The sequence below is a fragment of the Anguilla anguilla genome, chromosome 14 (assembly GCF_013347855.1).
Source record: "Anguilla anguilla isolate fAngAng1 chromosome 14, fAngAng1.pri, whole genome shotgun sequence".
Taxonomy (NCBI): domain Eukaryota; kingdom Metazoa; phylum Chordata; class Actinopteri; order Anguilliformes; family Anguillidae; genus Anguilla; species Anguilla anguilla.
Genome location: NC_049214.1, coordinates 36825202 through 36846583, shown reverse-complemented (window position 1 = coordinate 36846583; position 21382 = coordinate 36825202). Strand labels below are relative to the sequence as shown.

The following is a 21382-nucleotide window of genomic DNA, read 5'->3' as shown; positions in this document are numbered from 1 at the left end:
ATGCGGAATTGCAGTGGAGGAGGCCCTCGGTGATGATGTGGAATAGCAGTGGAGCTGGCCCTCGGTGATGATGTGGAATAGCAGTGGAGGAGGCGCTCGGTGATGATGCGGAATGGCACCGGAGGAGGCGCTCGGTGATGATGCGGAATAGCAGTGGAGGTTGCGTGTTGACGTCTCAAGGCCAAACTGCCATTTCCCCCCCTGAGTGAGGCACTGATCAAGGCAAACAGGCCTCCATTGATTTCTCCAGACGTAGAAGAAGCTCAATTTGTAAAACAGCATGAGCTACCTGAGCTGACCTGGGCAAGTGCATCAGCAGGGCAAATATATAATGCGACATAATGCTTGTAAACCCGATATACTCCATCGACCTGGAGTGGCGCTATTAATGTCCTGGGTGGCAGGGAAGGAGAGTTTTCCACAACCTACCTCCCCTAAGACCACAGAGAAAGAATGATATAAGGTCATTTAAGGATTCCTTGTTAACTTTCTCTGAATGCATTCATATACGGTATCCGAATATCGAAGGTGGAGGTTTTCGACTTCACATTGGAATCATTTTTATGCCGCGTTCCAGAGACGTCGGGAACTGGGAACTTCCCAGTTCCAACTAGTAAAAATGGACTGGAACGCCCTTCCAACTCGGAAATTCCAAATCGGGAACTGGGGAACATTTTTAAACCCCGAGATTACGACATACCGTCATTTGACGTCACATCCAACATGGCTGCCTACACAGTAAATGGTAAATAAAATAACTGTAGCATGTTTTGAAGCATTTGAGCACTGTTTTAAGTTGCTTTTCTGGTGGTGGCTGCCGAAATCTGGCCGTTGTTGTAGTTCCAATATAGCAACTAGTCAGCAACTTGCTTTTTTAAAGCTCATAACAGCTTCGAAATTCACCCATGGCGGAAGAAACTGTCGGGTTGGCCTACAAAAATACGTCATCTACGAAGTAACCACTGGAACGCTCTGAGCTCGTAAATCCGACCTCCCAAGTCGGACCTACGAGTTTCCCGAGTTCACCTGGAACGCCGCATTAACTCATCCTGAGAAAGCAAAAACATGTCGGACTGACAATCTAAACCAGTGGTCTCCAACCCTGGTCCTGGAGAACTACAGGGTCTGCTGGTTTGTGACTCTGCACTTCATGAATCAATTAGAGCAGTTGATTACACAGTTAACTCAACTCACCTGGTGTCTTAGGTCTCAATTGGGTGCTGATTTTAAGGTGAAAACAAAAACCAGCAGACCCTGTAGCTCTCCAGGACCAGGCTTGGAGACCACGGGTCTAAACCATAACATGAGGAAAGAGGAAAGTGTGACTGCAAGTGTTAGGCATACACTCATCTGGTGATTTTGATTGCTCTGTTTTCAGCATTAATTCACCTGCAATTAAAAAAATAAAATAAATAAAAAATAAATTATGACCAAATACCACTCCTAGGTTTTGCCTGTGCTGACAGCAACAACAAGAAAAACTTCATACCTTTTTTTTAGATTTAGCCCCACAGTATTGATTCCCCGCTCCAGTGGGACGGTGAGAGAGTTTCTGCTCTCTGGCCAAATGCCTTTTTGCCTTGAGCTCCGCCCCCCATTTACAGAGCAGCGCCTCCGTCTGCCCCGCTGATCGATGAGCCCTAATGGAGACGATCAAATTCGGCCGTCCCGTCAGAGCCATCTCTGATTCCCGCATTCCACCCACACCATGGAAGACCTTCAGCGCTACCATAACCGTCACAGATCGCTTTAGGACACTTAACAAAACGTGACAGAGCACTTCAGTAAAATGGCTTGTTTAGCATGTCTTACTTAGTTGCTAATTTCGTCTCATTTTAATGTCATGAATATTGCTGGCCAACATGACCCATGCTTGTAAGTGCTTATTTACTTATAGATGAGGTATTTATAGATAATGCATACTATTGCTCTAAAACATTATTTGTGGATATTTGCACCCCACTGCAGTAGAAACTACACTAAATCCTCATTCATTTAAACTGGAGGTTTAAGCCCTTAGACCACCAAACTGCATTTCAACTGTAACAGGTAATCCTTATTTCACAGATGTAGACAGCTGTTCCAGTTGTAATGTAGCTTGGTGGTCTTGAGTTTTAAACCTGAGGTTTAAACTCCAGCTAAGCATGCTGAAGTTGACCCTTTATTTTTTACTCATTTTTCTGTTTATTGTAAACAGTGTTTTTCACACCCTATTTGCAAACCAGAATTTGCTCACCATGCTTGCTGAGCATATTGTATGGGACAGCGCTGTTCAATACACAATACACAATGCTCAATGCAATTGAATTAAGCCATTGCCGCGTTATACTTGCTTACCTCCATGCACGGTGTTGAACTTGCATTTAGTGCCACCCAGTGTCAAAATTGTGCTATTGGCACCAGAGTTTTGAAAATCAAAATCATACATTCGTCTACATACTTTCATACTGTGCTCCCTAAAACAGGAGTTTGATTGAAAAACGTCATAAAGAAAATGTTCGTTTCATATTATGCATCTGTAACGTGAAGACACATTTCAATAGCTGGTCTATTACTGGTATTACCACTTCACAACATGACCACGTTTTATATGTTTATGTATTGTAAATTTGCATAATTCATTACAACAGTACAATACATGAGCATTACGTTTTCAAGTATAGTCACTGAAGTACCGTGACAAGATGACAGTAGCATCTACCGGTTTATAATGGTTAAGGAAGTTGGCTTAGAGCCTCGGTTGCAGGTTCGATTCCCAGGTATGATACTGCTTCTGTAACACTGAGCAAGCTACATACGCTGAATTGCTTCAGTATATACAGTATATCCAGATATATAAACTGATGCGACGTAAAATAGCTAAAGTCGTGCAAGAGGCTTTGAAGTTTTGAATTATTGAACAATATTTTCACACAGGCGTTAACAAAGACGGCTTCATTCAAGTGCAGACATTTCATTGGCTACTCAGGGGTCTTTATTTTCAGTGAGCACGCTGGACGCAGGAGTCAGGGATATCTGAGCTTGCAAGTTTGTAAACACAACAATTTGCTTTAAACGTGAAACGGCAGAATATACAATAAAAAAAAAATAACAATATGTATTTGGCTAAATTTTGGGATTAAGAGTTATTTGACATTGCCATCCGCTAGCCAAGTTTACGTGATTATCTGTGCTATCTGTAATGTAACCTAGGCTACCTGGCGAACTAGCTTAACTAAAAATGTTATAAACAGTTGCTGTTCATTGCGTTTCAGATTTGTCACCATTCGTGTGTATATTTGGCTATTAACATATTTCACAGACGTCAGTGGATAACTTTATTAGCCATCTAGTCAATCAAAATCTGCTACTCATACTCAAACCTCGTTCTCCGTTCTCTGCCATATGAGCAACGGGCCAACACATGCGATTCCTTTGTAGGTCTGTCTGAGACCGGGGGAGAATGGGACGCTCCTCCAAAGACAAGCGTGACATTTACTACCGGCTAGCCAAAGAAGAGGGATGGCGAGCCAGGAGTGCCTTTAAACTGCTCCAACTGGACGAGGAGTTCAACCTCTTCAAAGGTAGCTGGGCGGCTGTTTGCGAGATAAGCTATCTTGGAGCATAGGTTTTTCAACTGCTAGGTGACCTTATTGCAGTGGTGCACAACTCCGGTCCTGGAGGGTGGGTCTGGGTGCTGGGTTTGTTCCAACCAGTTACCTTAGTTTTAGTTTTTTTGACAGTTCTATGATTCACTCCTGTACTTGAGTGCTGTAAAATCTTTAGGATACACTTGCACCAGCTAGTGCAAGTGCTTATACAAATGCCTGATCAAGATATAATTAAGCTAATCAAATAATTAAAAGCTGAAATTGGCTCAAAATCCCGACATGGTCCTCGTGCACCCCTGCCTTGTTGTAAGTAAAAACGCTAACATTACGGTTTAAGCTCCCGGATATGGGGAATATTTCTATCAGGAAGGAAAATGACATTAAAAAAGGCACACCTGGATCATTTCTACATGAGACACGTCCCGCGCAGGTCTGAGTGTGTTGCTGCGGTACAGCTAAAGAATGTGCGATGTGCCGGTGTGAATATCTGGCCGTTTCGCGACGGGCCAGTATGCATAACTGCCCGTTTCGCGATGTGACCGTGTGAATAACGGGCCGTGTCGCGCTGCGCCCGTGTGATTAACTGGCCGTTTCGCGATGAGACCGTGTGCGTGTGATTAACTGGCCGTTTCGCGATGAGACCGTGTGATTAACTGGCCGTTTTGCGATGAGACCATGTGAATAACGGGCCGTTTCTTCAGGTGTTCGTCGCGCGGTGGACCTTTGCGCCGCTCCGGGGAGCTGGAGTCAGGTCCTGAGCCGGAAACTCCGGTGAGTTGAGCCTCCCGCAGGGCTACCCCGGCCCCGGTGTCCTGGCACACACGACTATGTTCACTCTGAAGCCTGGCTCATCCTGGGGCTCATTTCTGTGCGGTGTGGTGCATGGTAATTTTAGCGGGAGTCTGACAAAGCGGTTTTTTATTTTCTTTTTTGCTGTTGCAGAGGGAAAGAGGAGAAGAGTGAGGATGTGAAAATCGTAGCAGTGGATCTTCAAGCTATGGCCCCCCTGCCTGGGGTCACTCAGATACAGGGGGACATCACCAAGGTAGGGTCACATAACGTAGTGGTATCACAAAGGTAGGGTCACATGACAAAACGACATCACTAAAGTAGGGTCACATGACAAAGGGACATCACTAAGGTAAGGTCACATGGCATAGTGACATCACTACGGTAGGGTCACATGACATAGTGACATCACTACGGTAAGGTCACATGAGAAATTGACATCACTAAGGTAGGGTCACATGATGTAAAGTGACATCACTAAGGTAGGGTCACATGACATAAAGGGACATCACTAAGGTAAGGTCACATGAGAAAGTGACATCACTAAAGTAGGGTCACATGACAAAGGGACATCACTAAGGTAGAGTCACATAACGAAGGGACATCTCTAAGGTAGGGTCACATGACATAAAGGGGCATCTCTAACGTAGTGTCACATCACATACAGATGAAACTAACGCATAAAGAGATGTAACTAAGATTTAAAGAAACGTTACTAACGTCAGCAAGGCTGGGTCACATGACCAACTGGGTATGAAAGTATCCTTAACTTCACGGTCGTTTTTTTTTTCAGATCACCACTGCACAGGAAATTATCAGGCACTTTGAGGGCCAGCCTGCTGATCTTGTGGTGTGTGACGGTGCCCCTGATGGTGAGTATGAGCAACTGCATGTATCATGTATGTATGCGCACACATTCTGTATTACTACCTGCTGAAGTTTTAAATACGACTGTGCTGTCTTTATATCCTATACCGTTATATGCTTTCAAAAATTGCCATGAACATGAGAATAAATATAGAACAGCAGTGGGTAGTTCCATTGCTGCAAGGTCGGTGCACTGTATATGCAGGTTTTTGTTGTCAACAATTATACTGGCCCGATTAGCTAATCAGCTAATTAGCTGAATATCTGTAGATTAGAGAGGGGATGAACTGTAGGTTTAACTGTAGATTAGACACAGGAACTGTCTTCAGCTGTCATTCATGAACTTATAAAGAAATGGGGCTAAACATATCAATTACGATAAAGATGGGACTAATTAAATAATTAAGAGTAGAAGTTGGCATGCAATGCAGAAACCGATGTGGCCCCCCTTGCCCAACCCTGATATAGAGGAACAGTACTGTATGAACTGCTAAACTGATCAGGCACATATCCTCCAATCAAGCTGGTAGGGGCGGATTCAAGTGTGATACTCTGTGCTCTCTCATTGGCTGAGGAGGCCAGTGAGGCCTGCTGATTGGTCTGTGTGTCCTGTGTCCGCAGTGACTGGCCTCCATGATGTTGATGAATATATTCAGGCCCAGCTTCTGCTTGCTGTGAGTATCAGGGAATATCCACCATGCTTATTTTACTCAGTCATACTCAATAAATAAATATACGTATTAAGGTCCTGATGGGTGCAATGTTGAACCATACCACCCGAAGGCTTGTATGTTTTTAGGTGTTTCACTCTTAAACTTTAACATGTAAAGCTGCTTCCTTCTTAATTTTAATGTATTTTTCAGCACCTGATGTTTTATACTTCACCCACAGACCAACTTTCTTTATGCTTCTGATATATAATTAGATGGTCTTTTAACAGGCTCTTTTTCAGCAAACATACTGGCTTTTGCAGTGGCCATGATATGCTTTAACTCCTAGCTTCCACCGGTCAAGAAAGGGGAAATCTGGCTGTGTTCTCAACAGTGGGTTTAATGATTTCCTGTTTGGCTTCTCAGGCCCTGAACATTACAACTCATGTTCTCAAACCTGGGGGCACCTTCGTGGCAAAGGTAAGCAGACATTCAAGACCAGTGGCTGGATGTTTTTGATTGGTCAGTACATGCAATTGACTGTGGTGAGTGGTAGATGCTAGTTGTCGATTGGTTAATGCATGTGATTAACAGGTGTGAGTGGAAAGATGCTAGTTGTTGATTGGTTAACGCATGGGATTGGCAGGTGTGAGTGGTAAGATGCTGATTGTCGATTGGTTAATGTCTGTGATTGGCAGGTGTGTGTGGTAAGATGCCGCTTGTCGATTGGTTAATGCGTGTGATTAACAGGTGTGAGTGGTAAGATGCCGCTTGTCGATTGGTTAATGTGTGTGATTGGCAGGTGTGAGTGGTAAGATGCCGGTTGTCTATTGGTTAATGTATGTGATTGGCAGGTGTGAGCGATTGATGCCCGTTTTGATTGGTGAATGCGTGTGATTGGCAGGTGTGGGCGATAGATATGCGTTTTGATTGGTGAATGTTCTCATTGACGCCTGCAGATATTTCGGGGGAAGGACGTGACCCTCCTGTACTCCCAGCTGAAGATCTTCTTCAGCGGCGTGACATGCGCCAAACCGCGGAGCAGCCGAAACTCCAGCATCGGTGAGCGCCACGGCAACCGCCGGTCCGGTGATGCGCGAACTGCGCCGTCTGCGGACTGGTCACGGAAAAACGAGCGTGCTAAAAAGGGCGTGCTTTTTCGCCTTTAGCAGAGCGTAGTTAGAAACAGAGCATGCTCAAACTGCATTACGAGACTAGTAAAACAGGATTACCGTGCGTCCGTTTTTATTTCTTTAAAAGTTGTTTTGGTGCGATGCGTTGTACTGAAAACGTTACTGTAACAGGGAAAGGGGCACTATTGACAGGGCGTGTCATTACATTACATTACATTTATTTGGCAGACGCTTTTATCCAAAGCGACAAAAAAGTACAAAAAGTGCATTTCATGGTCATAGACAACTACTAAACACAGGTTCAGTAAGATGCAATACTTATTTTGTACAGCTATTTCTAACCAAGAACACAGTTTAGTTCACACTGAACACTATTCAGACCTAACCTCTGCAAAGTCAACTAGGCAGAAGAATAAGCTACAGTATTAGGACAAATACAAATTACCAAAAAGTGCTGGGATGGGGCAACATGTAACAAGTGTCATGAAAAAGGGGGGGGGGATTTACAGTGAAATATACAGCGTGGTGGTGGTTAGTCCAGGTATAGTCTGATGAGATGAGTCTTCAGGCCACGGCGGAAGATGGGTAGTGAGGGGGAGGGACGGGGAGTTCGTTCCACCACTGGGGAGCTAGGGTGGAGAAGCTCTGTGATCCCTTTGGGCGGGTGGGAGGGGTTACAAGGCGCCCTGCTGCCGCAGAACGGAGTGGTCGAGCAGGGACATAGGATCGAATCATGTCCTGCAAGTAGATGGGGGCTGTCCTGTTGGCTGCAGTGTAGGTGAGGGTCAGGACTTTGAACCGGATCCTGGCAGCGAACGGTAGCCAGTGGAGTGATTGCAGCAGAGGAGTGACGTGGGAGAATTTTGGAAGGTTGTAGATGAGTCGGGCAGCGGCATTCTGAATCATCTGTAGATGTGTCAATCATCTGATTACTACAGCTGACATGGATGAGATTCCTGATCCCAGTGCATTCCATAATCTTTACACTTTGTCACACTGTGTTTCTCCCATTGATTGGCAACATGGGTAAAACACTGTAGGGCAGTGGTAACCAACCCTGTTCTAGGAGATCTACTGTCCTGTTGGTTTACATTTCAACCCTGATTTGGCACACCTGACTCTACTAATTAGTAGCTCAACAAGATCTCTAGCTGTTGAATGAATTGCGCTTTTTTAGGGTTGGAGTGCAAATCTACAGGATGGTAGATCTCCAGGAACAGGGTTGGTTACCACTGCTGTAGGGTATGTGGTTTAGAGTTCGATAACTGCTGATAAATCCTGGAAAATGGGGAACTGGCAAAAAATGGCTAAAGAATCTGTGACAGACTTGGGTCCTGTGAGGAGCACCCAGCCATAATGGTCACATTTAGTGTATTATACAGCAAATCAGGACATATGTTATGCTACCTGGCTCATCCTTCACACGCCCACCATATGCTCCTCATTTAACCGAACGTAAACAGTCTGCGCACACACGTCTGTTTGATTGTAACTGTCTATATGTATTGGGGCTTGTGGGAGGGCTTGGGACAAAGTCTTGGCGGGCGCGGGTGGGTACAACAGGACAAGTGGCGGGATTGGGTGGGTGTGGGCTAAAAAAAAGCAGGGCCGTGCTGACCTCTGATTGGCAGGGCTTGTGAAACGATCGCGACGTTAACAGAGCTTGTAAATAAACGCCTGTGGCTGATGTGTTGAGTATTTTGGGTTTTTCTGCTGTGACCCGTTGACCGTGACTTGACTGTGCCTTCTCCCCGCTGCAGAGGCGTTTGTGGTGTGTGAGAACTACTCCCCCCCGGAAGGATACGTCCCGAACATGTCCAACCCCCTCCTGGACCACTGCTACGGTAACGCTGTCCTTCAGTAGGCCAGGGCCCTTCATTTACCCCGTCCTGCTACTGAACCCCGTATATGCTGCTTGCTTTATGTGTCAGATCCTTATTATTGCAAGAGAAGGTCAGTTAAGGACACCTTCTCGTTTACAACATGGCCGTCGGCTGCAGGAACTCGAGGTAATGCTGGAGATTAGAGCTAATTAAGGCGACGTTGACCCCAGTGCAACACTTAACATTCAGAACCAGGGAAGGGAATGAGACTGAAGTTCAGCTGGCATAATGCAGCTGCATATTCAGGTGGAGAGTAGCTACCTGCCCATCTGGGACTGGAACACACACACCTGCTGGGGTCGCCACGGTAGCTGATAATATTGTGTATAGAGATATTTGAAGATATCGCTGATATGATTGTCTGCAGCTACAATATTTAAAATTGGTATTATTTGATTATTATGACTTGTATATTGGCTATTTAGTTAAAGGTGCCAATTATCGAATGTGCAATCTTATCTGTGATAATCACTGGTGAAGAGGGTCGTCTCATTTGCTGGTGACGTGAGGAGACTCACTTTCCCCTGATGGTGAGTAGTGCTTGTGTAGTGCTTGTGTAGGCTTATCTGTGCTGTTGGTACACAGTAGGAGCGAGTGTTCTGCACCGTGGGAAACATGGCCGCTCTGTTGCGTAACCTCCTATTACCAGAGTGGGCTAGCATGCTCCTTTTCCTGGCTAAAAATCCATAAAACGAGATGAAATGCTGAAAATTTCAAAGCAGTTAGCGTTGGAGAAAAATACTAATTTGAGAATACATTGTTTTTTTGATTTCATTCAATTTGATCATATTTAAATTCTCATGTTTTTTTAATTGGCTGTTTTTTTAAGTGCTCATACATATTTATTAAGGCATTAATTTAGGTTTTTTTTATTTAATTTGATTTTAAGTAAGTTGTTAATTCAAAGGATTTCTGTTTAAAATGGAGAACATGCCTTATTTAATGTGAGCTTGTGGTCCGAGTCATTGTTTGCACTTGATCAAACTGTAACTAACTACAGTAAGCAGCTCTAAGGCTTCTGCAGTTCCAGATCGATGCTGACACCAGGACACCTGCGGTCATTACTTCTGATCATGCTGTCATAATTCCACTACAGAATAAACAAGACCAGGTCAAAACCTAGTATATGGCTGGACCGGCCGACCAATGGTGTAACTGCATAACTCGGCTGAACAACTTCATCACTCGGTCACTCAGTCACAGACATTCGCGTTTATAGGGCTGGCCCCGCTGTTGCAGTCCAGCCAAAAAACAGTAATATGGAACCTCACAAGGTTTATTAAATATCAACGGTACGAAAATGGGATATCATGACAACCCTACAGCTTGCTGGTTTACAACCCCACCTCCCCGGCCCTCGAACCCTGTCTCTTTCCCTCTCACTAAACGTGAGGCCACCCCTGGACCTGGGGGTGCGGGTGGCGGCAGGCTGGCTGGTTGTTGTTTTTTTTTTTACCTAAAACCGAGCAGTTCAGACCCAATATAACAAAGAGGAGAGCTAACTGTGTAATGAACTGTCTTAACCCTTTGAACAGCAGGATTTTTTGGAATGTTTTTTTCAGAATTCCAAGTCTGTGTTCTAGAACTCCATTGCTTTCAGTCACCAGTCGTGATTGTGACATCAGCATTAGAATGTTCAGTTACAAACATTCTAATCGTTTGTGACCTCACACCTTAAAGGGTTAATAATTGATCAGTTTATTGCTGAGTAAGAATAAAAAAACTGGATGGGCCCTGTGGCTGGTCCTCTAAACCACCCTTAACCCCCCCCCCCCTCCTCTCTCTCTCTCTCTCTCCCTCCCTCCCTCCCTCCCTCCCTCCCTCCAGATGTGGACTTTAATCAGCTGGAGGGCCCAAACCGGGTCATCGTCCCCTTCCTGGCCTGCGGGGACCTCAGCGCCTTCGACTCGGACCGCACCTACCCGCTCCAGGTAACCCGTGCCGGGACCCAAAATAATGAGCGTACGCATTTCCTGTACTTGGCCGGACTAGTGTAGCCGGACCTGTTTGTGTGTGCAGTAATATGGGCTGGTCACTGCAATCTGTGTGAATGAGCAGCGCTAATCCCTTCATGGGTCTGTCCGCTCCCCCCCCCCCCCCCCTCGTGCCCCCCCCACAGCTGGACCCCAGTAAGGAGTACCGCTACACGCCCCCGACCCAGCCCCCCATCCGCCCGCCCTACCAGCAAGCCTGCCACCTGCGCAAGAACAACCTGCTGGCCAAGCAGGACTCTCCCGCCGTCCCATTGGACGGGGCCTTCTCCAGCCTGCACCTCTCGTCCAATCGGGGCCCGGAGTCGGACGAGGCGGCGTCGTCGTCAGCGGCGCCGCCGCCGCCCCGTGATGTCAGCAGTGGAGAGGCCACGGAACAGGAGGTCGAGCGACTGAAATGAACGTCGGGTAGCGCTGTCGTCTTTAGGTCACGCGGAACATTCTGGAGTTGTTTTATCTGGCTGCTCGGTCTGTAAGAAGCTGACCGGGGGCTGGCTCTTTAAAAGAGCACGGCAGTCACGCTGTAAGAGTGTGCAGCCGAACGTTTTACCTTGAATGTGCAGTTTAAGGAGCCCTTAACGAAGACTGAGAGATGAACAAACCTCGCCATGACAACCTCTCTTTAGTTTCGAAGAAAACTGTCGATGTGACCGCAACAACACTCATTTTAGAATTAAAACACTTGGAGAGGGGTAATGTTAATATGAGAGTTCATTTTTCTGTTGAATATCAGTTTTTGAAAATACATCTTTAAAAATCATTTTAAAATTCCAAATAAATCTATTCTTCAGAGTTTTTAAATGCAACTAACACGTAATGTAGAATGTTATGTATGCATCTCCAATAAATTGACTGGAAAGAAACCATGGTCAAATTTGAAATGGCATGTTTTACCAGGTATGTATGGTATACTCTTGACGCCTATAAATATAAGCATTTTTGGTTCCACGCTGAAAAATCTATTTGTGATATTTAAAGATACACAAACGTTTCTTTGGATTAATGTATAACACCTTTCTGAAGCTAAAGGACACTTAAAAATCCCTTTATTTTGCAGATGTAATTCTCTTTTCTCTTTTTTCGGAAAGTAAGATGAAGTAAATGTAGAAATGACCCCGCCCATCAAGCGTCTCTTCCTGATGCCTGGGTGGGGCAGGCAGCATGGGGAGGGGCCTGTGTGGGGGGAGTGGCCTGTGGATCTAAAGGCAGTGGATGGTCTCTCAGTGAAGGGAGGAGGGGAGGAGGGGAGGAGGGGAGGGTCCTGCAGTGGATGGTCTCTCAGTGAAGGGAGGAGGGGAGGAGGGGAGGGTCCTGCAGTGGATGGTCTCTCAGTGAAGGGAGGAGGGGAGGAGGGGAGGGTCCTGCAGTGGATGGTCTCTCAGTGAAGGGAGGAGGGGAGGAGGGGAGGGTCCTGCAGTGGATGGTCTCTCAGTGAAGGGAGGAGGGGAGGGTCCTGTGGTGGGAGGGGCCTGTGGGGGGGGGGGGGGGGGGGGCCTGCAGATCTAAAGGCTCTGGACACACAGACTTAGGGGTCAGTGTGGTAGTGCAGGCAGTAAGTGTCCCGTGTGTGGATTTCTGCAGTAGCCTGTCAAAATGTTGCAGTTCTCACACTGTTCTTATATCCTCATATCCTTGGCTCCACAGATTATATAAATAAAAAATAAGTAAATTGAGTTTCTTCATTTCTTCATTCTTTATCATTTTTGATTTCACGCAAGCTGGATGCAATTTGTTGTAAAATCTATGCTGGTATACTGATGACAATCAGAGAAGCATTTTCCTCACAGTAAAAGTATTCTGAAATATTCTGAAAGCATAAACCATTGTACTTGATCAAATAGCTTGCCACATATAACAAATAAATTAAAGTTACAGATATTGTGATATTAGAACGAGGATGACAATGTGGGTGTTGACATGTTTTAACTATTTTTCATGTGCTGTAATGCATTCTGTAAACTGTAAAATGATGAGGGGATCAATACCCTCATATTGTGATAAGGGGACATTTAAGTATAATTTTTGGGAAATTTTTGTTTGCTCAGGGGTGGATGACTTCAATACTCTGGATGCCTCTGGTTGTACTGGGTGGGACTGCTTCTGTGTGGGGAGGGGTGGGTGTGGCTATAGAGCCTGTGGTCTGGGGTCAGATTTTAATTAAGTGTTTGTTGGGTACTAGCTAGCAACGAAGCCCAGATACAGTGAAGTTCGATGGCATCAGCTGAAGTTTGCCAAGCGGATGAAAAGTTATGTGAAGTTGGCATGTTTTCTGTTGGACCTGGAAGTAACGTTACCTCTAACCATCCAGCTAGCTACATTAGGTCGGGTACTCGGGGTGAGTGGGCGGGGTCGAAGACAGAGAAGAAGACTTCTTTGATTGTAAACACTGGACCACAGCCAGGCTAAAAAAAACCCTGCATTGTATGTCTTCAGATTAGAAGTTCAACAGAAATGCAGTTGCAGGGAAAGTCCACAGGGTGGTGCTGTAAGACCAACCAGTTGCTTTGCTTCTGGCGACGGGGACGTGTTCAGTATCTGTTCAGAGAGGCGTCTTTGTGTATCTTCCGGATTTCAGACAATACGCACTGAACACGCGAGCAGCGAATACGCGTGGGTGTAGAACAGTAGTTTTTCTGTCCATTGAGACTGAGAAATGCAAAGCGCTTTATCTCAATGTCTGAAAACAGGCAGCGGTGCTTCGTGTCTGTTGAAAACGAGGCTCAGTACCGCGGCAAACGGCGATAACGAAAGGATTGAGGGGGCGTCGATGGCAGCTACACGGGAGAGAAGGGCAATAGAAAGAAAACCTCGTGAAGAGAGAAGATGTCGGTGTTGTAATGCGTGAAGCGGAGAAGGTGGGAGTGGTCCTGGACATGCTCATGTTCAGGTTAACCGCAGAGAGTGGGCTGCCTTCCCAGGATGCCTCGGGACAGGAAAGGTGAAGGTGCGCAGGAAGAGGGTTGAGACCAGCACTGAATGAGCCAATGGGAGCGGGGCGGCTTTCCGGATGTTTTTGGGTTAATATGTCTCCCCGTGTGTTTCCAGAGAAGCATCACACACCATGCTTATACATTTCAGTGTGTGAGCATGCTCAAACAGACACATAACATAACAAAAATAAAATAATAATCCATCCATCCATTATATAACCTGCCTAGCCTATCCCAGCATACAGTGGACGAGAGGCAGGAATACACCCTGGACAGGTTGCCAATCCATCACAGGGCACACACAACATTCACACGCACTCTCATACCTATGGGAAGTTAGCCTAGCCAGCATGTTTTTGGACTGTGGGAGGAAACCCACGTGGACACGGGGAGAACATGCAAACTCCACACAGAATAGTCCTCTGTCAGAATTTGACATTGGTACCTTCTTGCTGTGAGGCGATATAATAATAATGATGATAATGATGATTATGATTATTATGATGATGATGACGATTATTATTATTATTATGATTATTATTATTAATAATAATACATATGATGATTATTATTATTATTATTATTACATGCCCATGTATGCTTCCTTTTCCTGTTTGGCTCAGGAAAGAATCAGACTTCAGATCCATTAAAAAGCAGATTCTGAAACCTGGAGGCGTGCTGAATTATTGAGCGGCAGAGGTATTTTCAGACGGTGAAATCCGCCGAGCGGGAGCAGACTCTCAGAGCCAGCCCGCTCACGAGACAGCGGCCTCCCGAGCGGAGGTGTTCAGTCTGAATTCAGCCGGCTGTTGGGTAGCGCTGATTAACGCTAAGAACCCGGGCGGAAATGCGCACGCTCGTGAAAGTTTCTGAAGGGCACAAAATGCAGCGGGTCCGAGCCAGGGTGCTGGGACCAGGGAGAGAAGCCGCGGTTGGCTTGCTGTGGCGATCATTTCCCTCGTCTGCGTTTCCCGTCTTCATTCGTTTCACTCGCAAGCAGCGCCCCAGCTGGGCTTCAGTAACCATTAAATATGAGTCAGCGGGTCCTTGGGCGGCGCTCTTGTAAAGTACCGAGGACGGATTCTGTGAAATATGGGGGGGCGTTCGAGTCTCTCCCAATCGTCCCTGGTCGCTTCTTTGGGAGAGGCTCTCCGCGAGCAAAGCACCTCACTGAAAGATTTGAGAGTTTCGCGCTGATAAAAAAAAAAAAGCCATTCTCTGTCAGATTTGTCCTTCGAAGCCGAGATGCACGTCCGAAGCAGAAGTGATTTCTCTCCTGGAACCCGGGGGGTGAATGGCTACGTCGGGAAGTGTCTCTCCGCGCGATTGGGCGGAACGAGCGGGCGCGAGCGGCTCGTTGGTCATCGACGGCCATCACTTCCCCGTCCCTTTACATCCTGCGGCCTGTCGAACCCGCGCCGCTCTCGATTTGGGCCTTTGGGTTAGCGGGAGGTTTCAGGAGAACCGAGCGAAGGCTGGACAGGGGACGAGCTCCTGGGGCGTGTTAAGCATCGATGGCGTGTTGATCCCGAGCCCGAAGCTCGGTTGAAGAGCTCCGTTTGGAAGTAGTCTCCCGCGCGGGGAGGGGTAGATCGTTCCGCGGCGACCGCGATAGCTTAAATAAAAACGCTCCAGCTACTTTGTCCGCTACGTCCGCTATGTCCTCTCGCAGGCACGGTGCCGCTCTTTCTAATCGCGTTTCGTTAGCGAGCGGGGATGTTTGGATAGCCGGGACGCCCGCACTGGGGGGGCTTTTTCCGCGTTCTCCCCATCGCGGGACGCGACCCGCGCGGAAGAGCCTCGCACCTCCAGCGCGGTAACACCTCCGGAGACCGCGCCGGGTTCTCACAGCTCCTGAACTGCGGGCGAGAGGGCCGCGATTCGTCAATACGGCACCTGGTGTGAGTCACGCCCACGAAACCACTGCTGAATTTAACTGGAAGGAGGCAGAAAAAGAGAAAGTAGGAGAGAGTCATGGTGAGAGAATTTGTTGCACACAAGCAGAATAAACATATTAATTTTGGTGACCTTTCGTCTCACACCACCATCATGCCAAACATATCTTGAAAAGTAATGACCGGATTTCTATTGCTGACGGACAGTGCCAAGGTATACGTAGGTCAAGTATCACACTGATGTACAAAAAGAACAATGTTATACAGAAACAGAGTGCAAATAAGGCATGAGAAGGGAATTAATAGTTTTTCGACAAAATTAGGTTACAAGATTTGGTCGAAAGCCCACCCACCAGCGTGAAGGTTCAATTCACTGGATGGAGTGTTAGAACCAGACAACACAGTTAGTGTGTATTTACTGTCGGGACATCAGAGGACATGCACAGGCAAAGACTATACATGAACATTAACAGCAAATACTGCACTGAAACCAACTGGGCCGTCATGACAACGATTCTTTACTGTTCTCTAAGGCTGTCTTCACAACCCTTAAACACACAAACTATTGAACACAAAGGAGCAACAAACTGCACGTGAAGCCATAAAAGGAGACCAGACAGAGTCTTAGCACGGGGGGAGATTAAAAACAGAAAAAATGGCAACGACATTCCATTCGTCATGGCAACACTGGTCTCCTCTGTTATATGATCTCCGGTAGAGGGTTGGCCGAGCTCCATTACGGGATTTCCAGCACAGACCTGACAGTATAACTGCTATGACTATAGTAGCACAGGCAGTATGTTGGGCCCTAAATACCCACACCCTCTTCCATAACTTCTCCCGTAACATTTATTTCGCTTAATAACGCACCCAATGGAATCATCATACAAGACCTGTAGCGCCAATATGTTAATAAACAACACAATTATTTTCTCTTCTATTTTCAACTTCACGTATTTTCACATATTCTGTAAAAAAAAAAAAAATATATAAAAAAATAAGCCAAATCAAGTTGACTCCATTGGCGACTCCATACCAATCAAAGAAGATATAATGTTTATCGCTTTTGATCCGAACTTGTGCACATCAAAACAAAAACGTCTCTTCCTAGAGATGGGTTGTTCGCCAACACTGGTTCTTCTTGAGCAGCTCTCTTCTGGTCAACAACACATTTAGTTCATTGGCTCATGGGCAGAATGTTTCTTTATAACCAGATCGGCAACATGTTTTCTGGGCACATTCATGCGAGGGGAGACTGTTGTGCCGTGGCAGATGTCTGTACTCTACTGAGTGAAAACTATTCCTTATAGTTTTAACATTCAACCTGTTTTTAATAATTTTTTTATTTTTCTTTCCTTTCTCTGTGACATACACAGATGTACTCTGATAGAATTCTTCTGAATGACTGTGTGACAACCTTGAAATAAAACCTAGAAATAATGTGTGCCCTTGAAGAGACTCTCCGGTCCTACTTCCACACAGAGTTTGAGGAAGTGAGAAAAACATCAGGTTGGCATACGTATAATGAAAAGGCACAGCAAATAACTGAAAGGAACATTGTTGGCAAGAGGCAATAGCCCCTCCTCTGCACAAAGCTTGAACAACAGCCAAGTGGACGGTGCATTGAGGGGAGAGACAGGGCTTGTACTGAACTTGATCTTATGAGGCATCCACTCTGATTCTGTCACTCTCTCAAGGACTCTGTACTAACACTTCATTTTATTTTGCATTTATTATCAACAAATCTTCGCTCAACCTGACACTGAGTTTTATTCACCCGAATAAACTTCCAGAACTTCCCACTCAGAAACTGAAACAGTGCTGCACATCTACTGCACATCTACCAGACATCTCCTGTACATATGCTATGCATCTACTGCATATCTACATCTGTACATCTACTGCATATCTACTGTACATATGCTGCACATCTACTGCATATCTACTGAACATATGCTGTCCATCTACTGCATATCTACTGTACATATGCTATGCATCTACTGCACATCTACTGCATATCTACTGTACATCTACTGGACATCTACTGCACATCCACTGCAAATCTACCAGACATCTACTGCACATCTACTTGACATCCACAGTGCAAATACTATACATTTACTGTACATCTACTGTACATAGGCAGTGCATCTACTGGATATCTACAGCATATCTGTGACACATCTACTGCACACATAAAGACAGCAGCTCAGTCGCAAGACGCTGTAACAGCAAACTGTGACGCCTGACGCACCTGGGTTTATTTATAGAAGTGAGGCTCATTAGCAGCGTGCGGAACAGCGCTGGGGCAGGCTAAAACATAATCTGACAGGATTCCAGGTAATTGGTGTCAGAGAGAAACACTTTTGGGGGCACCCTGCTCCCTCCCTCCTTACTTAATGGGAAACGCTGTGCAACAGTGCTGAAAAACCTAAATGACTGCGCTTTCCGAGTCGAAGCATCACAAAGGAATGCAATAACTGGCACAGAGAGCGCAAAGGTGTTGAGGAATATTAACACACACACCGTTAAATGGATGGGATAAAGCACAGAGAGCACGAAGGTGTTGAGGAATATTAACAGACACACCGTTAAATGGATGGGATAAAGCACAGAGAAGGTGTTAAGTTGTCAAGTGTTAGAAAGGACAGCTAGTTGAGACTGAAATAAAAGCAGTGAAATAATGTGTTTTATCCTTTCATGTTTCCTTTGTTTAAAAGAATGGGCTTGGGCCTGCAATGCATTCTCATTACTCTGGGCCGAAGTCCCTAAGAGGACATGCAAGCGGAGTCGAGGACTCCTTCCTCGCTTGCAGTCTGTGCGTGCGGCCATCTTACGGGAGGTGACTGGCGTCAGTGCTGCGAGCGCACACTGCCCCCTGGCTGCCGGGAGGCCCGGCGCTTGTTTCTCGCTTGGGAAAGACCGCTGTTGACTCATTTAGCAGCCGAAGCCTCTTCGGCTCCAGGCTCCGCACATAAAAATGGATGATTGGCACCAGATGTGCCATAACGCCTGGCTAATAAGGATGGTTACTGTTGCTAAGGCTGCGCAGGAGGAGTCATTAAGCGGGGAGGCTGACAGGTTGCGCTATCTCAGGAAGAGCTCAGCCCACGTCTGATAGGCCCCCCGATGTCTCTCATCTCGAAGACATGCCTCTGTGTACTCACAGCGCCCCCCCCCCCCTTCCCCCCCACCTCCCACTCTCCCAACCAACCAATCACTCGCCGACTTTGAAATTCCTTCACAAATGCACCACTATACCTTTCAACTCAATCATTCATTTACTAACAAAAACAACACGGCTGCAAGGATGTTTTCCTTCTACCATCCCAGCCTTTGAAAATCAAGCAAAAGGCATTTATCCGTCTGACTAATGGACTGCAAGGTGTCTGTCTGTCTGTCTGTCTGTCTGTCTGTCTCTCCATCTGTCTGTCCGTCTGTCTGCCTGTCCGTCCATCCATCGGTCTGACTTTTTGTGTGTCTGTCCATCTGCTCATCTGTCTGTCTGTCCGTCTGTCTGTCCATCTGTCCGTCTGTCTGTCCATCTGTTCATCTGTCTGTCCGTCTGCCTGTCGGTCTATATTATTTCCAGCTCGTGTCCCTGGGCTGCAGCATGATTGCGTTGGACTTCTCTCTCCTGACAGAAGCAGAGTGAGAGCCCCCCTGTTGTCTAACAGCAGGGGATTGTGGGTAAGCAAGAGTGCTGATCCCAGATATAGGAGCACAGGCTTCAGTGTGAATCCAGCTGTGTGTACAATAAAGAATCACTTCAATCCACGCCCTTTGGGAAAAGGCTTCCTGTTTGGCATGCAAGTCCTAACATTTTCTGGTTACTTCTCTTTTCTCCTGGTTGTGTGTTGTACTGCATGTCACCTGCATTTTCCTGCTGGAAGGAAAAATTGTGAATTTCATCATACATCATGCATAGCATCTCATTCGTTTAGTGTTTTCATTCAATCTCCTTATATCCTGTGTCTGCCCATCCCCGAAACCTACCTACAGTCGGAAGAAAACAGAGTAACTCCTCATTTGCTTTAATAGATATAAAATATAAAAGATTTCAGACTGAACAGGAAATTATTTGTGCTTGCTTGTTTTCGCTGCCAGTTTTGTGTCTGCACATGGATGGCATCTATTTACTCGTCAGAAGCTAACATGATTTCCTTTAATGACCGAGCCAAATTGCTCCTGGAGCGGGCGGAAGGAAATCATATTTATCTGTTTCACACCGGCAGGCTTTCGGTGGAGAAATATTTCCTCTGCCACGGTAACTTTGCTCTGTGAAACAAAATGGAGCTGAGCTTCACCCCCAAGTAAACAACTGAGGTTTACTGTTCTTGCTCTTCCCTCATATCCTTCAGAATATCTCCTGTACCGTGTGTCATATCTTTTATTTGCCCAATTCTTTTTTATTTGATCGATTGTCTTCAAAAGTCTTTGGTATTTCTGCTTTGGAAGGAATTAAAACGTTTTTTTCTGTCTCTTATTTTGCGGAGTTTTCTACGGCTGCCTCTGAGACGCCTGTGGTGGGGGTGGGCCTTAATGTGATGGTCGTGATGGTTGTGAGCAGTCGTGTGGAGCTGAGCTTTCCCTGCGGGAATGTTGCTATAATGTGGGAAACTGGTGGATGATTGATGAAATTAAATTGATTTGAAAAACTTCCATCCATCCTTTAAGGATAAATAAATAGTCTATAAATTTCCATCCATCTGTTAGCTAACCTGCTTTTTCCTGGTCAGGTCACTGGGGAGTACTGGAGCCTATCCCAGCATGCATTGGGCGAGAGGCTGGAATACATCCTGGACAGGCCAGCCAATCTATCGCAGGGCACACACACCATTCACTCACACACTCATACCTACAGTCAATTTAGAGTCTCCAATTACCGTACCTGCATGTCTTTGGAATGTGGGTGGAAACCGGAATACCAGGAGGAAACCCACATGGACATGAGGAGAACATGCAAACTCCACACAGAAAGGCCCAGGCCAGGATTCGAACCCACAACCTTTTTGCTGTGAGGCGACAATGCTACCCACTGCACCACCGTGCCACCCTTAAGGCTCTTTCTCACCGCTTAACTGGCAAGGCCCGATACTGAAGCTGAGCACAGATATGACGGATTTATGAAACGGTGGAATAAACGGTTTGATTTGTCTCTCCGCTTTAACTCATATCAGCCTGCCGCACCTCGTGTGGAGGTTCCAGCTCGGAAAGTCGGAGCTTATCACCGGAGGAAAAGGCGTCGCCGGACGTTTATCTGACAGCGCTGGGCGGCGTTCGTCCCCCGGAGATCAGGCTTTGATCTGAGCGGCGTCTCCTGACGGCGGCCGTAACTCCGCCCTCTCCCCCAGCGCGTCCGCGGAGGAGCAGGTAGCGGGGCCCGGAGCTCGCAGACGCCGGCGAGCTGTCGGCGAGCCGCGACGACGCGGGGCGGAGGACCGAACGTAAGACGCGGCAGCGCTGACATCACGAGCGTTTCGGCCGGCACGGCGAGCGCGCGCGGCCTTTCGGACGGAGGGTTCCCAGACGGTGTCGTTCGCGGCGACATCGCTTCGCCCGAAAAGCCCGTGGCTCTGTCCCCGTGCCCTCCTTAAACGACCAAACACACAAGCCTGGCCCTCTCCGCAGGGGGTTGTGTTGGAGTGGACTCC

The 21382-nt window shown here is 46.6% G+C and overlaps 1 protein-coding gene across 3 annotated transcripts; it reads left to right on the top strand.

Annotated features, from left to right (window-relative positions):
- The first annotated feature begins 2934 nt into the window (after positions 1 to 2934).
- ftsj1 (FtsJ RNA 2'-O-methyltransferase 1) lies at positions 2935 to 11771 on the top strand. 3 transcript variants are annotated; one of them, XM_035389792.1, is made up of 11 exons: positions 2935 to 3027; positions 3421 to 3563; positions 4292 to 4361; positions 4533 to 4635; positions 5173 to 5251; positions 5868 to 5920; positions 6323 to 6376; positions 6856 to 6958; positions 8790 to 8873; positions 10740 to 10843; positions 11032 to 11771. In XM_035389792.1, the coding sequence occupies exons 2-11, from the start codon at positions 3443 to 3445 to the stop codon at positions 11302 to 11304; spliced, it is 1044 nt and encodes a 347-aa protein (XP_035245683.1). In that variant the 5' UTR covers positions 2935 to 3027; positions 3421 to 3442; the 3' UTR covers positions 11305 to 11771. The 3 variants fall into 3 exon arrangements, with proteins under 3 accessions (XP_035245683.1, XP_035245684.1, XP_035245685.1); XM_035389793.1 differs by having other exon boundaries at positions 2975 to 3031; XM_035389794.1 differs by having other exon boundaries at positions 2989 to 3023.
- Positions 11772 to 21382: the final 9611 nt, after the last annotated feature.